Source organism: Rattus norvegicus, chromosome 4, assembly GCF_036323735.1.
Source record: "Rattus norvegicus strain BN/NHsdMcwi chromosome 4, GRCr8, whole genome shotgun sequence".
Taxonomy (NCBI): Eukaryota; Metazoa; Chordata; class Mammalia; order Rodentia; family Muridae; genus Rattus; species Rattus norvegicus.
This window is the reverse complement of record NC_086022.1, coordinates 76,300,225-76,317,023: the sequence shown is the minus strand read 5'-3', so window position 1 is coordinate 76,317,023 and position 16,799 is coordinate 76,300,225. Positions and strand designations below refer to the sequence as shown.

The 16,799-nt window shown below is 38.2% G+C and overlaps 1 protein-coding gene across 3 annotated transcripts in view; it reads right to left on the bottom strand.

Annotated features, from left to right (window-relative positions):
* Cntnap2 (contactin associated protein 2) overlaps positions 1–16,799 on the bottom strand; it is a 2,256,901-nt gene that overhangs the window by 1,049,235 nt on the left and 1,190,867 nt on the right. For all 3 annotated transcript variants that reach the window (NM_001427648.1, XM_039109027.2, XM_039109028.2), the window contains one exon: positions 2,243–2,414. In NM_001427648.1, coding sequence (NP_001414577.1) covers positions 2,243–2,414 — 172 coding nt within the window. The remainder of the gene's footprint in view (positions 1–2,242; positions 2,415–16,799) is intronic.

The following is a 16,799-nucleotide window of genomic DNA, read 5'->3' as shown; positions in this document are numbered from 1 at the left end:
TTATAGCAACAGGTATTTTTATTACAGCAACAAGTCAACTAACTAATATAGTTGTCATTCAAGTGATCATTTTGACTATTGCAGAGAACAAAGAATATGGATAGATAGACTGGCTCAGTCTAGCACAAAGCTACCAAATGTGGAAAAGTAAGTTCAAGTAATCTTCCCCACACACTTCCTCACCATGATCAAACATGGATACTCTTTATTTATTTACTCAGATCTTATTCACACTTTGTGGGACAACAATGCCCTTCCATCTGCATTACAAACATTGCATAAAAATTCCAACATCGTCTGTGTTTCCTATGCAAGAAACACTTTAAATAGGACAGCTTCGAATGGCATATTTGAAATAAAAGAGCAATACTTCTCATGCACAAAACTGAGCAGGGATAGTTCCACCAATATTACTGTCTCAGTGAAGCCACTGACATAGAAAGAGAACCAGGTACTAAGGCTTTCAATATCTGTAGAACTAGAAGAAATGCAATGTGATCTGGTAGAAAACATGCAGATGTCAAGCCATCTAATGTCAGGAAAAAAGGGTCTCTGAGTTACTCATCTTTTAGTTTCTCTGGTTACCACTACCATGTACCTCAAGCAGAAATAATGACTAATATATTATGACAGTCTTGCAAATGAGGGAGATATTGCTACTCTTACTGTAGTAACAGCACTCTCAGAGATGTAACATAAATGAACAGGGTGTTCCTCTGTCTTTTGTTATAAACATATTCAGACTTTAAAAAGGTATAAACCAACATAAACCAAGCTACTATGAACTGTAAGGTCCCATTTGCTTGGCTTCCAACTTAAGATCATAGAAAATTGAACTTGCTTCATATTCGAACATTTTTGCTATTTGTGGAATATACTAGCTGTCTTGAGCGGCTGCCTGAAGAGTTCCACTAAACACCTAGAAACTTTGAACTCCGCATGAAGGGAGGTCAAACTGAGGCATAAGTTTATTTATCTGCATGTGTTTGTGACTGTGTGCATACACATATATGTCACAAGAAGACATCAGATTCCCTGGAGCTGAAGCTACAGACATTGTGAGTTAACTGAAATATGTACTGGAAACTGAGCTCAGGTCTTGTGCAACAGCAGGAACTCCTAACTGCTGAGCTGGTTCTCTTAGCCTCTTTTAGTTCAAAAAAATTAAACATAGTTTTTCATGAACTTTCCTCTTACAAAATATGAAATTAATAAAGTTAGAGTTCAGAGTAAGATAACCCATTCTCAAAAGATCTGAAACTGGCTGAGAAAGCCGGGTTAATTCACTAATTTAGCATCAACTTGTAGTTACATGTAGTTTCCAAGACAAAGTATCTCAAAGGGAAATGTCTTGAGCTCTAATGCAAAGCAAACTTAAGAAGTAGAGTATTTAAGATTTAGGAAATTGTATGTGATATTATCCTATTTCATAGAAGCATTTTGCCTTTTTAGTCTGTGTGAATTCACATACAAAAGAAGGCATGAGAATAGGAGGGAGACTTGCAGGGAAGAAGAGTATTAGTGGGAAAAGAAGTGGGAAGAGAAAGGGAGTAGGGGAGAAAACAACTAAAATTATATCAATATTTGAAGCTGTGAACAGGAAAAGAAATGATTTCTTCCTATATTTGCAAAGCCCAATAAAATAATTTATAATATTTCTCTCTATATATTTTATAGGCAGAATTTTTCTAAGTACCTTGTGACAATCAACCCTCAATTGTTATGAGTCTCTTGTGACTATATCTGGCACAAAATGGTTTTCAGAAGGAACAATATACTGAGTCTGAGAAAAGAAGAAAATCCTCTGCTCGGAAGCATGGAAGAAATGGAAACACTGACCGCTGAGGGTTCCTAGCACTGTCAAGTTGCTGCCCGCAGTGCTGTCTACACAATCCTGTGCTATATATAAAACACAGAGACATATATACACATATACTGCATAATACACATATATACATATATGTATATATACATATATATGTACATACACAGAGATGCATGTACCAAACACACTCTCTATACACACAAACATACTACACACACATGTATATATATGCAAATGTTGTCTTTGCTGATATCACAAATACAATATATAACATCGGCATCCCAAAGAGCAACCATTCATAAGCCCATTTTTTGCATTCATATTTATCTTTTTCTTTTATGTTTTTCCTTATCAAACAACAGAAACATGAACGTGTGAAGTCTGGAGCACTTAATGTAGGATGAACATATGGCTTACCTGTCTATGATGGCACACATGTCAATGGTGACATTTGCAAAGCTTCCTGGCTTCCTCTGTGCCACTTCATATAAATTTACAAGCTGGTCATCTACCTGAATGAGCTGCATGCATCCTTGGAATGATGGCTGAAGGGCAGAGTGACTGGCATTGTTCATGTGGTTCAGAAATCCTACAAAACAGAAGGAACAAGAAGGTCACAATGGACATCCAACATGCTTTATTAAAGGTCTCCCAGGCATTTGACTGGACACAGCCATCTGAATAATAATGGCATATCTTTGATTTTTGCAGATGTAGTACAGGAGTGCTTGAAAATGTGAGATTACTTTAGGCAAGAGTTAGGTTTGGGAGAAGGAGTTAAATGAGACTGTCCCCATAGGCTCATGTATGTGAATGCTTATTTTTGTAGTGGGTGTAACTATTTGGGAAGGATTGGGAAGTGTGGCCTTGTTGGAGTAGGTATGGCCCTGAATGTTCCTCAATCCAAACCTGTCTACTGGCAAATTTAAACTGTACTCATTAGTCTTAAATTACTTACTAATTTATTCTTTCCAATACTAAATGATTGGCAAAGATGACGAATACATAAAAATGTGATTAAATGAACAAAAGTGAATATTGAAAAAGCAGAAGTTGGTTATTAAGTAATTCTTTAAAATGTCATATTTTGATTAGTTATTATTATAGTTCACTTCAATAAAAAGCCCTTCTTTCACTTCCTTAGCAAGTACCAATATGTAAACTATGAAAACCACCATTTAAATGTTCTATAATATTTCATTTCAGAGGTATACATTAATTTCCACTAATATAGCACACACACACACACACACACACAAAGGATTATATTTAGTTCTTGGCTTAAAATGACATATTCTGTATTAATATTGTTATATTTTGTATGTATGTGTTTGTGTGTCTGTATGTATGTATGTGTGTTTGTGTCTGCATTTGTGAGTACATGAATATGCCTGTGTATGTATGAGTGCATGTATTTCTAAACTACATAATTTTCTTGTCATTCACTTAGTCCCTTTACAAAAATGCTGACTTTTCAATAAGTTGTCTACTAAAAATAGTTGTATATATACAATGTGATTTCAATGTGTTTAATCATGATAAAAGTGAGTAGATTTTAACGGCTAAACTTAGGAGACAGAAAACAACCAGCTGTAACTTTTGTGACTGCTTTTAGCAAGGCTATCATTGGGTTCAGCTTTTGTGACTACTTAGGAGTCTAAACATTCACATTAACTTGGATGGATTTTGAAATGAGTAGTTGTCTCCATGAGAGAACTCTTGTGAGGCAGAACAGCTGCATAAAAGCTCATCACTTCCAATTGGGTGTGATTAAGTTCCCAAACAAGACTTGAGAATCCACTCACAACATTGTTCTGTTCGGTCTTGATACATTTGGAGTCTGAAATTCTCAAATCTTTTCATGCTCCTACATGAGATATTCTAGGGGAAGATAATTATAGGAATAGTCACTACATAATCATTGAAACAGTCCTTTTTTCTAGCATTATACTTAATGCTTTTAAGAAAGATCCCATTGGCCCTTGTATATAAGCATTCACAAGCTTTTGTAGCATTTTTGGACTCTGAGTTTGGATGATAGTTTCTCTAGACAACAAAACTCAAGTGGTGTAAGTTTGTTACACCATTTCTCATCTGGTATGTGAAATCGCAGTGTTATGGAGAGGCCTATGAGTGATAGTAAAAGATTTCCATGACTGAAAATATGTTGTGTGGCATGGACAGGGGTGGGGTGAAGACTGGATTGTTGGTACTTAACAATAGGATGAGTAAATAGCCTCTTGCTGGAAACAAATTACAATAAAACCCCCAAAGGGAAGTGTAAGTTAGCATAACAAACATTCAAAGAATTGCTGCTCAGAAGAATGATGTGTCTAGGGGAGGCAGTTGGTAACAACATAAAAGAAATGGCCCTGGAAATGAAAGATCATGGAATCCTTATTATTTTGTACGGCAAAGTTTATCAGAATTGCTATCTGTCATAGTTAAGGCTACCAGATCAAACAGGATGATCAAAGTAACTTGAAGAGGGAAGAGTTTATTTGGCTTACATTACAAATTATTGTCAATCATTGGATAGGAAAGAGCTTATTTGGCTTACAGTATCAAATTATTGTCCATCATCAATGAAGCCAGGGCAGGAGTTCAAACAGGGCAGGAAATCAAAACAGGAGCTGATGCAAAATCCATAGAGGAGTGCTGCTTACTGGCTTGCTCCACATGGCTTTCTCACTCTGCTTTCTTTTTCTTTTTCTTCTTAAGTTTGTTATTTTTATTGGATTTTTCTAAATTCACATTTCAAATGTTATCCCCGTTCCTGGTTTCCAGTCCATAACCCCCCTATTCCATTCCCTCTCCCTTCTTCTATGAGTGTCTTCCCACTCACCCACCTCTTCCAACTTCCCAGCCCTGACATTTCCCTACATTAGGGAGTCCAACCTTGGCAGGACCAAGGGTTTCTCCTCTCGTTGGTATTAACAAGGCCATCCTCTGCTACATATGCATGGAGTCCATGTGTACTCTTTAGATGGTGGTTTAGTCCCTGGACCTCTGGTTGGTTGGTATTGTTGTTCTTATGGAGTTGCAAACCCCTTCAGCTCCTTCAGTCCTTTCTCTAACTCCTCCAATGGGGACCCCATTCTCAGTTCAAAGGTTTGCTGCTAGCATTCACCTCTGTATTTGTGATGTTCTGGCAGAGACTCTCAGGAGACAGCTATATCAGGCTCCTCTCAGCATGCACTTCTTGGCATCAGCAATATTTTCTGGGTTTGGTGGCTGTATGTATATGGGCTGGATCTTCAGGTAGGACAGTCTAACACTGCAAACTCAGGGATGGTACCAACCATGATGGGCTTGGCCCTCTGTCATCAATCACTGATTAAGAAAATGCTCTTTGGGCTTGCCTACAAGCCCCATCTAATGGAAGTATTTTCTTGATCGAGTTTCCTTTCATTCGGACTTTAGCTTGTATCAAGTTGACACAAGATTATCCAACACAGTGTCTATGGCAACACAAAAATGAAAAGATGTACTTAAATAAGCTAGTCAAGGGTATCCCAGCATAGTACCAAAAGTGTTAACTGCTAACCCAATTCAATCTTTCTGTAAAATTGATTAGTGTGAGCAGCGCATTGCTGTGTCTGGGAGGACTTTTTCAGAGAGAGGAAGACACAACCTGAGTGTGTATAGTACCCTTTCACAGACTGGGGAGGGGACCAGATAGAAGAGGAAGGCAAGCTGGCCTTAGCAGAATTCTAAATAGTCTGCCAGGCCACTATGGACAGAAGCTTGTGAAACAATGAGTGAAATATGGCTTTTTTTCCCTTCAAGTTGTTCAGTTTAGGTACCTTGTCCTACTGGTGAATACTGACTAACACAATCTAAAGCCAACTCTCAGCTGTAAGGAAGCCATGGCTTGATGCATCTCACAGCAAAATTTGTCTTAATTCCACTTTACTCTGACAGTGAGCAATGCAAGAATGAAGAAATTGCTTCCAAAACAATGATCACATACCAGGAAATGTCATCTAGTGAAGACAAGGAAATATGATGGTGAAATCTCTGCCACGGCCTCAGACAGATGTGAGGTAATGCTCTAGGAAACAATCCACGAGAGAAAAGACCCACTCAGAAACTACGCTATGTACTTCCAGACTCCAAACAAGAGCATTTCTAATGATCTTAGAGGTATTTCGCTCAGCAGGTTAAGAGCTCGGGGCTGCTTATCTCTATGAGGTTAAAGATGGGCTTTCTAGTAAATGACAATTTGGAAGCATTTAGTATTTATCTGTGTCATTGCTTTTTAAATATTATATTTTCAGTGTGTGTGTGTGTGTGTGTGTGTGTGTGTGTGTGTGTGTGTGTGTGTTTGTAACTACATCATGTTTTGTGTATTGAGGCCCAAGGACTATTTGTGAAGTCAGTTCTTTCCTTCTACTTTATGGGTCCTGGGGACCAAGCTCAGATTGTCAAGCATAACAGTAGACTCATTTATCCACTAAGGCATCTTGGTGGAACTCTTTGTATTTTAAAAACATGACCTTGAACTCCTTATCTTTTTATCTTCACCTCCAACATATAGTGAAATGCTATTCTTCTTCATCGGACAAAGGAGAAACCCATTATCAGAGATCCCCATTGATTTTGTTTTTTAAGGACATTGGCAATAACAGTAATGCCACCAGCTTTGACCACTATGTACTAAAATAGCCAGAGAGCATAAATGAAAAAAAAAAAACAAACAAACAAATAAAAAAAAAACCACATACAAAACAAAAACAAAAAAACCTTTAAGACCATACTCTATGGGGGTGGGGTAGGGGAGAAAAGAAACTGAAAACATGGACTACCTCTTAAGAAGAAGAGAAAAAGAAAAGAAGGAGATAACTCAGTGTGGCAGAACAAACAAATGAAGAACAAAGAGTTTTGGAAAATCAGTAGGTCTTGGAATTACCAACAAGTGCCCAACGTCTAAGACAATACAGACCAGTAATTTTGGTCTGGCTTGACTTAAGCAAAGCTTGGAAGCTTACACACAGATAATCTAATGAAACACAACTTTGGGGGTGGTTTTCAGAACAGAGGTGGACTGTATGCATGTAAGAAAATGAATAATCATGGAAGGAAGGATAAAATCTTAATTCCATCATCAAGAAGGCTATCAATTATCATCTTATAGTTATATTACTGTGACTGCCCCTAGGATACTCTCCTCCCACTCTGAACCAGCTCCAACCTGAGTGAGAACAACAGAACACTGCAGAATATTTACATATGGGTTATGATTATAGAACTGGATGAGAACATTCTTGAGTTCTACAAGCTAACGATGTGTAATATTGGCCACATGGATCTGGAACATTGTCAGTCTTGAGCTCACCTGGGAAAGCACCCCTGCCCTGTCATTCCTGTGCCTATGCTATAACTGGTTGGTACTTTACTTATAGGTTCAGACTTCTGCTCTATGATTAGGAGATAACACCTTATCTGAATTGAAGTCCATTCAGTTTATTCTTCCCACTGACAAAGTCATTCGGTGTATTCTCAAGGTTTTGAAAATTTAATTCAGAAATACATAAGTGAAAAACATGCTGACATTTGTTCTGACATTACAATGCCAATCTAAACAGTTGCAAGTTATACTGTTAATCTGATTGAACAGAATAAGGAAAAAATGATGGTAGGCACCAGGGCTTGGAATTTAAATGGCTGAAGAACATTGCTTTTCTATTATATGTTTTAAAGTTAAAGGATGTTAGAGAGAGGCTGGGAGAGCACTACAAAGGAGCGTTTCCAATGAAAGCCTGGAAAAATGAATCAAGTGTTTACCAATCACTGCCTATTCAAGCTTTCAGAATAAAGCAGTCAAAAATGTATTCAGCAGCAGCAGACCACAAGCCCCAGGATGGAAGTGAGGGGCTGTTTACAAGTAATATAGAGTTTAAAGGAGCAAGGAAGACACTACCTGGTGTGGTTGGAACAGTGGGTGTGGTATAGGTTAGTTGTGCCAATATGTTAATACATGGAGAATAGGATGAGCCAGGTCTCAATAATACAGACAGAGCTATAAATCCGGAACATGAGAAACACTGAATGAATGCTGTGGGCTTGGGCAGGAATTTAATCCAAGAGTGTGAATTTGTGGTCTTCTTTATATGTAGCTAGATATACAAGTCAATTTAGATAGAATTGGGATTTGGTCAAAACATAGTTGGTTCCTATCATCTCAGGGGAACAGTCTGTAAAAGAATGGATACTCCTACATGCCAGATGTGTTTCGTCAAGATTAGGATGCCATAGAGAAATGATAGCTGATGAAACTTGGACAGGACAAATGTATAATGAGTCTAGAATATTGTATGTTGTATTAACAACTACTGACATGGTAGGAATTAAAGAAAGAATGGCAGAGTTGCTCCAGAATGACATGAAGCACTTATTGCTGCTCCATTTCACAATTTGAGAATAAAATTTTATATTTTATTAATCAATAAAAATGATAGGAATATTAAGTAAAATCCAAATCTATGCATAAATGACTGCGTAAAGTGAATAAATCAACGTGGAAAAGACCAGAGAAGCCTCTCTTTATAGCCTCCTGGTAACACACAATATAAGAGGGATATTAGAGTTTGAAAGTCATCCTTTGACAATCCTCATACTAGTAATAAGTTAGGCAGTAGATATCAGTAGAGGCTGCAATAAAAGCTGGATTGGGGACCATAGACACCAGGGTCTCTTTAGAGCAGCCATTGAAGCTGAGCACATTGCTGTACACCTTTAGTCTCAGTGCCATCACTCTGGAGACAGACACATGTATCTCTTGAGTTCAAAGCCAGTCTCGTCAACTTTGCAAGTTCTAAGTCAGCCAGAGCTACATAGAGATGCTGGCTTTTAAAAGGTGTCATTGAAAAAGCAAGGTTCATCAGTTTACAGGTGAGAAACCTGTAATATTACTTTGTCGCCAAACTATCAAACATGTTACTGTACTGCTAGGACCAATGGACACTATGGGTTACCTGACAGTATGCAAAATAGGAAAATAAATACAGACTTCAGTGTTTCTGCAAAAATATATTTGCCTTCCTTTGTAATGTCAGACCAAAATAAACAAGCTCTACCTACAGAGGATGACTTGAGATACTCAAGGATGATGTGCTCTGACAAGCAATCGAGGATCTAGCTTTGCTTTCTAAGGACAGAAAAGTAGGAGGATGGGGAGAATAAGGTGCTTTTGGCTTGGTCCTTTGTTATAAATGACATTATTAGACAACTGGAGAACCCACATGTGGGCTTGTTATTCTGGGGATCTTTGAGCTTTTCCTAATGTTTTGTTTTTTTATAAATTTCAAGCTATTTTTGAAATAGAGACTAATACAAAATATTTGTGTCATCAGCGAACCTGTTTCAGATTGAATTTATTCCACCTTAATCTGTATTCAATTCTCATGGATTTTAAATGAGAATTTTCTTTCTAAAACTAGTGGTTGATTTTAGCTCTTGGAAGTCCAATTCCAGTCCTTCTTAGAGACCTTTTCCTGTTATTCGATCAGCAGATGAATACTCCACATACTCAATACAGATGAGGTCTGTTTTGAGACTAATTATTCTGAAAGATAATTTTCTTATACTTATTAGTTGGGTTACTATTATCTTGTTTATTATTTTTATATCAGTATCATGGTGATCCATCTGATTGCATGTCTATTTTTAGGTTCGGACATTTCTTTGTATTTAAATTTGGCTAAAAGGTTAGAAATTTAAGCTTTAACGGGAGTCAGAAGTTAGAAGGTAATTTCCTTGAAAGTAATTTTTATCAGTAAATTCTGATGATGGAATTGAAAGAAATCACTTTGTTGTCTCTTTTAGGTTTAGTATGAATTGAAGTGGAAACTTAAGAGCTCTTTTGACCTGTGCTCAGAGCTGACCTTGGGACACTGCTCTCTGTACCCTGATCTCGAGGATAGAGAGCTCGATTCTCAGAATTGCAGACAATCCTGAGAGCACAGATGAGACCACTACTTCTGCTCATATTCCTGGATCAGGAGGAATCTGCCTGGAGCCCTCTGGACACAGGAACCACAGAGCAGTCTGGGACAGAATCCTTCTGGTTTCTCTCTGCACCTTGAACAACCCTGGGACACAGGTCTCTGTACCCAGATTCCCCTGGATAGAGAGTTGGATTCTCAGAAGTGCGGACAATCCTGAGAGCACAGATGCTGCTGGGAGAGAGCTGGTCTCCAGGAGTGCTGACACACAGACTTACAGGAGAGTCAAGCCACTGTCAGAGACAGGAATATCAGCTAACACCAAGATAAGCAGATGGCAAGAGGCAAGTGTAAGAACCTAAGCAACAGAAACCAAGGCCATTTGGCATCAGTAGAACCCAGGTCCCCTACAACAGCAAGCCCTGGATACCCCAACACACTGGAAAAGCAAGATTTGGATTTAAAATCATGACTCATGAGGATGTTAGAGAACTTTAGGAAGGATGTAAATAACTTCCTTAAAGAAATGTAGGAGAATATAGATAAACAAGTAGAAGTCCTTAAAGAGGAAACACAAAAATCCCTTAAAGAATTACAGGAAAACATAACCAAGCAGGTGAAGGAATTAAACAAAACCGTTCAGGATCTAAAAATGGAAATAGAAATAATTTAAAAAATCACAAAGAGAGACAACCCTGGAGATAGAAAACCTAAGAAAGAGTTCAGGAGCCACAAACGCATACATTACCAACAGAATACAAGAGATAGAAGAGAGAATCTTAGGGGCAGAAGATACCATAGAAAACATTAGCACAACCTTCAAAGATAAGGTAAAACACAAAAAGCTCCTAATGCAAAACATCCAGGAAATCCGGATAAGAGGTATAGAAGAGAGCAAAGACTTCTAACTTAAAGGGCCACTAAATATCTTCAACAAAATTGTAGAAGAAAACTCCCCTAACCTAAGAAAATTCCAAATTCATTTGGAAAAACAAAATACCCAGGATAGCTAAAACCATCCACAACAATAAAAGAACTTCTGGAGAAATCATCATCCCTGACCTCAAGCTGTATAGCACAGCAATCCTTATGAAAACTGCATGGTATTGGTACAGAGACAATCAGGTAGATAAATAAAATAAAATTGAAGACCCAGAAATGAATTCAAACAACTATGGTCACTTGATCTTTGACAAAGAAGATAAACCACCTAGTGGAATAAAATATAGCAGTTTCAACAAATGGTAGTGGTTCAACTCGAGGCCAGCATGTAGAAGAATGCAAATTGATCCATTCTTAACACCCTGTACAAAGCTCAAGTCCAAGTGGATCGCAGACCTCCACAGAAAACCGGATACACTCAATTAGAAGAAAAAGCAAGGAAGAGCCTCAAACACATGAGCACTGGGGAAAATTGAATAGAACACCAGTGACTTATGCTCTAAGATCAAGAATCAACAAATGGGACCTCATAAAACTGCAAAGTTTCTGTAAGGCAAAGGACACTGTCATTAGGATAAAACAGCAACCAACAGATTGGGAAAAGATCTTTACCAATCCTACATCTGATAGAGGGCTAATATCCAATATATACAAAGAACTCAAGAAGTTAGACTCCAGAGAGCCAAATAACCCTATTAAAAATGGGGTACAGAGCTAAACAAAGAATTCTCAGCTGAGGAATGTCAAATGGCTGAGAAGTACCTAAAGAAATGTTCAGCATCCTTATTTACCAGTGAAATGCAAATCAAAACAACCCTGGGATTCTATCTCACAGAATAGCTAAGATAAAAATCTCAGGAGACAACAGATGCTGGTGAGGATGTGGAGAAAGAAGAACACTCCTCCATTGTTGGTGGGATTGCAAGCTGGTACAGCCACTCTAGAAATCATTCTGGAGGTTCCTCAGAAAATTGGACAATGCACTACCTGACGACCCAGTTATACCACTTCTGGGTATATACCCAGAAGTTGCTGCAACATATAACAAGGACACATGCTTTACTATGTTCATAGCAGCCTTATATATAATAGTCAGAAGCTGGAAAGAACTCAAATGTCCCTCGACAGAGGAATGGATACAGAAAATGTGGTATATTTACACAATGGAGTACTAGTAAGCTATTAAAAATAATGATTTCATGAAATGCATAGGCAAATGTATGGAACTGGAAAATATCATCCTGAGTGAGGTAACCCATTCACAAAAACTACACATGGTATGCACTCATTGATAAGTGGATATTAGCTCAGATTACCCAACATACAATACACAGACAACATGAAGCTCAAGAATAATGATGACCAAAGTGTTGATACTTCAGTCCTTCTTAGAAGGGAGAACAAAAATATTCATAGGAAGGGATATGGAGACAAAATTTGAATCAGAGACTGAAGAAATGGCCATTCAGAAAGTGCCCCACCTGGGGATCCAGCCCATAAACGTACAACCATCAAACTCAGCCACCATTGGGAATGCCAAAAGGTACATGCTGACAGGAGCCTGATATAGCTGTCTCCTGAGAGCTTCTGCTGGAGCATGACAAATACAGAGGCAGGCTCTAGTAGCCAACTACTGAACTGAGAATAGGGTCTCCATTGAACGAGTTATAGAAAAGATTGAAGGAACCGAAGGGGTTTGTAACCCCATAAGAAAAACAATACCAACAAACCAGAGACTAAACCACCATCTGAAGAGTACACATGGACAGACCCATGGCTCCTGCTGCATATGTAGCATAGGATGGCCTTGTTGGGTACCAATGGGAAGAGAATCCCTTGGTTCTGTCAAGGCTGGACCACCCAGTGTAGGGAAATATCAGGGTGGGGGGGTGGGAAGGAATGGGTGGATGGGTCGGGGAACACCCTCATAAAAGTAGGGGGATGGGAAATGGGAAAGGGGTTTATGGACAGGAACCCGAGAAAGGGGATAACATTTGAAATGTAATTAAATAAAAAATATCCAAGGAAAAAAGATGTTCTTTGGAAGTCAGTTGCATGGTGCTTTGCTGAGGCCAACATGTGAATGAATGTTTAGCTGAGGCACACACAGGTGAAAGGATGTTCTGCTAAAAGAAGTACGTGAAGGATCATGTGATGAATGATTCTTTGGTGTGCTGCAGTTTCTTGCTGCTTCTGGGGAGTTGGGCTGATTGGCAGTGTGATGTCAGACAGATGCATGTGCTGAGACAAGATACATGCTGAGGCAAGACCTGTGGAGGACATGTAATGTTTGGAGGGTATCAATAGGACTTGATGGACAGCGTTAGGGGGTGAGCTGGCTTATAGAGCTAGCTGTGCAATGCTTGTTGGTCTCTTTGCCTATCTTCAATTCCCTAAGAAATGCAAAGCCTGAGAACTTCTGGTATTCCTCCTGGTCCCTTCTGCTGACTGACGCCAAGGCTCAGACCTGTCTGTCTTTGTGCCACCACTGCTGATTCACGATTGCTATCTTTACTCTACTGAACTCAGCTGTTGGTGTACATGAATTGTTTGTGAGTGTACGAGTTGCCGCTGCTGACCAGTGAACTGAACTGCTGATTTCCACACAACACAGATGTGAGTTTCTCCAAAGAACTTTCTTAAATAGATCCACTTCCCCTCCCTCCTCCTGTATCCTTTCTTTCCCACTACTTCTGGTGGGTGGTAAGCTGTAAAAGAGGTTAAAGCATTTAGGAACCATAACTTAAAATAAAGTTGAAAAGTTAGAGTCACAATGAATTGCTTATTTTATCATTATAATGTTTGCAATCTTTTTATAATGGAAATGCTTAAGGTTCAGATCCAAAACCTTTTCATCGATCAGGTTTTGGTTCTTTGTACGTTGATTAAATGCCGTGTACTTTTATTATGATTTAAATCTGGAGAACAGATGAATTATAATTGCCACCATCATGAGTTGTGAGAAACAAACACAAATGTATCTATAAAATAAATGCTCAAGTTTACGGCGGGTGGCATATATCAAGGGGACCTGGTTACACCTTACTTCATCTTTCTTTCTCCTGTTACAAATGATTTAGGCAATTTCTAACAATTTAGTATTTATTACGCACCTAATGATTGAATATTTTTATCCTTGAGAATGTGACATCCACGATAATGAAGATAACCTGAGACACAAGGGAATATACTGACAGGATCTAAAAGTCAGACTGTTTCTGCTGACTGGGTAAATAGCGTGGCAGTGTTGAAGTGCAGGGCTCTTCACCGAGTTGTTCCAGTTTGCTTTGCTGACAAAAGATTTCCCCTCTGCTTTTCTGGTCCTGCCAGTTTGGTCTCTCATAATGAGTGAGTGTGTGAGTGTGAGTGTGAGTATGTGAGTATAAGTGTGAGTGAGTGTGAATGTGAGTCTGTGAATGTGAGTGAGTGTGTGAATATGAGTGTGAGTGAGTGTGTGAGTGTGAGGGTACTGGTAAGGTAAACTCCTCATAGCTGGCCTTGGACCACATCTATTTTCCAGGTAGACTCTTTCTTTCCTGACCAGTGGCCCTTCAAACCTCTGCCTCAAATGCATTTGTCTCAGCTCAGAATTTACTATGTCTAAATTTCCCTGACTTCTCATCCCTGTGTATATTTTGTGTTCAAAATACTACACACATCTTCCTGCCCTTGCTGAAATTCTGCCAGCACCCCTAGCAATAGCCTTTCCCAAAAGCCTGAAGTTCAGTTTATTTATTAGTAAATCATGCATGCCAATCAGCTCATTTCTTGTTAATGTGCCAGGAACATAGTAGGTACCTTCCACCTTTCAAACAGCCCTCCCCTCATCTCTGTGAGACCAAATAAATAGAATAGAATAGAATAAAGAGACTCACGTATTTTTATATTTTCGGATAGGTATTATATTGATTTACTCTATTAAAGGAAGAAGAAATGTAAAACCTGTCAACTTTAGTTCCTCAGAGATTGGTAGTGTCTCAAATACATAGACAGTTGCATTCTCAAAATCAGATCATAAAATAATATTGTCTCATTGATTTTTTTCCTCATGAGCTCACATGGTTTGTTAATTACTTCGGACTACAGGATTTGAAGATAGCAGGCCCCCCAGAGTGCCTATAAATTAATCATAAGACTATTCAATTATCATATATATATATACATGTGTATATATATATGTGTGTGTGTGCGTGTGTGTGTAAATACAAACTAATAGTTTTCTATATGCAAATATATTTAAAGGGTCAATTATATCTTAAGTGTATTAATACAAGCCTTTTACTAGGAGATAATTTAGTTCAAAGATATATAACATTCAATGATACTGCCTTTAGGAATAACTGGGAAAGAGACAAACATAGGGTGAAGAAGTCTATTTCCCATGATAAGGTAATGTGAGAATCTAGAAAAGTTCCCTATTGCAAACACCCAGAGATCTAGGTAAAAAGTAGCATGTATCCTTTAAGGTATGTATCTGCAGGAGAATGGGAAATGAAAGGTGTTAGATGATGTTGAGTCACTAATATTTAGAACATCTCCCCATCTTTGTAACCCAGTTTGGATTTTAAAGGACAAGCAGAATAGGAATCAGCATATGTGCTTGGGCAAAGATAAGGAGCACCCCAATATCAGTGTCACATTAAATCCAAAGCTTCTAAAATGTTAGTGAAGTGGATACCAGAGGCACTATTACTAGTCAGCAAAAAGAGCTGACAAGAAAAATTGTCTCCCTTTGCCTGGCCTATTGAAAGAAAAAGAAAACTTACTCTTTAAGAATGCCTAAAATATGGAGTTGCTGAGCTAAATTACGGCTTTCACATTTATACTAACTGTAGGGTGCGGCACTAAAATCAAGAAGTTACGGTAAAAAGCAAGTCGTTTCAGGCTATTATCCTTGGAAGTGGAGTGTAAGTTCTGTCTGGATTCACTCTGGCATTTCAGGGTTCTTGAAGAAAAAACTGAAACATTTATATCAGCAAACAACAAAACGCTAGAAAAGTAGTTGGTCTCCTGCTTAAACTAGTCCTATTCACCATCTTCAACTTCACATTGGGACAAAAGTGTTGTATATTGAAGGGCAGACTGCAAAGTTTGACTCTTTCCTTTCCTAAGTAGCAATAGACGATGTGATACTCTGTCCACACTGCGCAGATGTAACAGAGCAGTAGCTCTGTCTGCATGCCATTTCCTTTTAGAGAATCTTTCCAGTGGTAGCTGTCAAGCTAAGTTAGTAAGACTAGCCTGGCATTTAGGTGCATTCAATGAAGGCCCAGCTCATGTGCTTATCAGAATGAAAACAGAGGGGGATCTATTTGTATAAAGAACAATTGCCATGAGAAACATTTTGCCCTCAGAAATATCAGACACATTTTAGTGCTGTAAAGTGTTCAGAAAGTATTTTAAAAAACAACTGCAATAAGCTAAACTTATAGGAGTAAAAGATAATATTAAAAAAAGAAGTTACTACTTGGTTCTGATCAACAACCAAATATACTATACAATTGAAAGGTACATTGTTGCAAATAAAAACTCAGGGGCTGTGTTAAACAGATGAGAAATTGTCCGAGTGAAACTGGGAATGGACAGACAGGTTTCACAATGGTAGTTCAAAAATGAAAGTGATTAAAAACATTACATGGAAAACTTGAAATCTCAGGAATGAAAATCATAATTAACTTACAGGTAAAGAATTTGAGAAGAGAGGGGCAGAATGAGGTAAAAGTAATTAAAAGGCAATATCTGGGCATTTTCCAAGACTGTTTAAAAACTTGATTCAGAGAGAATAATAATTATCAAACAAAATTTCTTTTACAATGTTTGTAGGAAGAATGATCTGGATAATAGGGATGGGTGGAAGACATTCAAATTTTAACAGCAAAATGTAACAGCACGTATTACATACATGTATGAAGGTCTCAATTAAAAATTCAATGGAAGTAATTTTTTTAAAAAAATGACCATTTGTCATTATTAATACAGCAGGTCACCAGGAAACATAAGGGTCACAATACATAAAGATAATCCTGGAAAAAATGTACTCAGAACTATGTGCTCCCCACCCTGCATTTCAAACATGTCCATAGAAG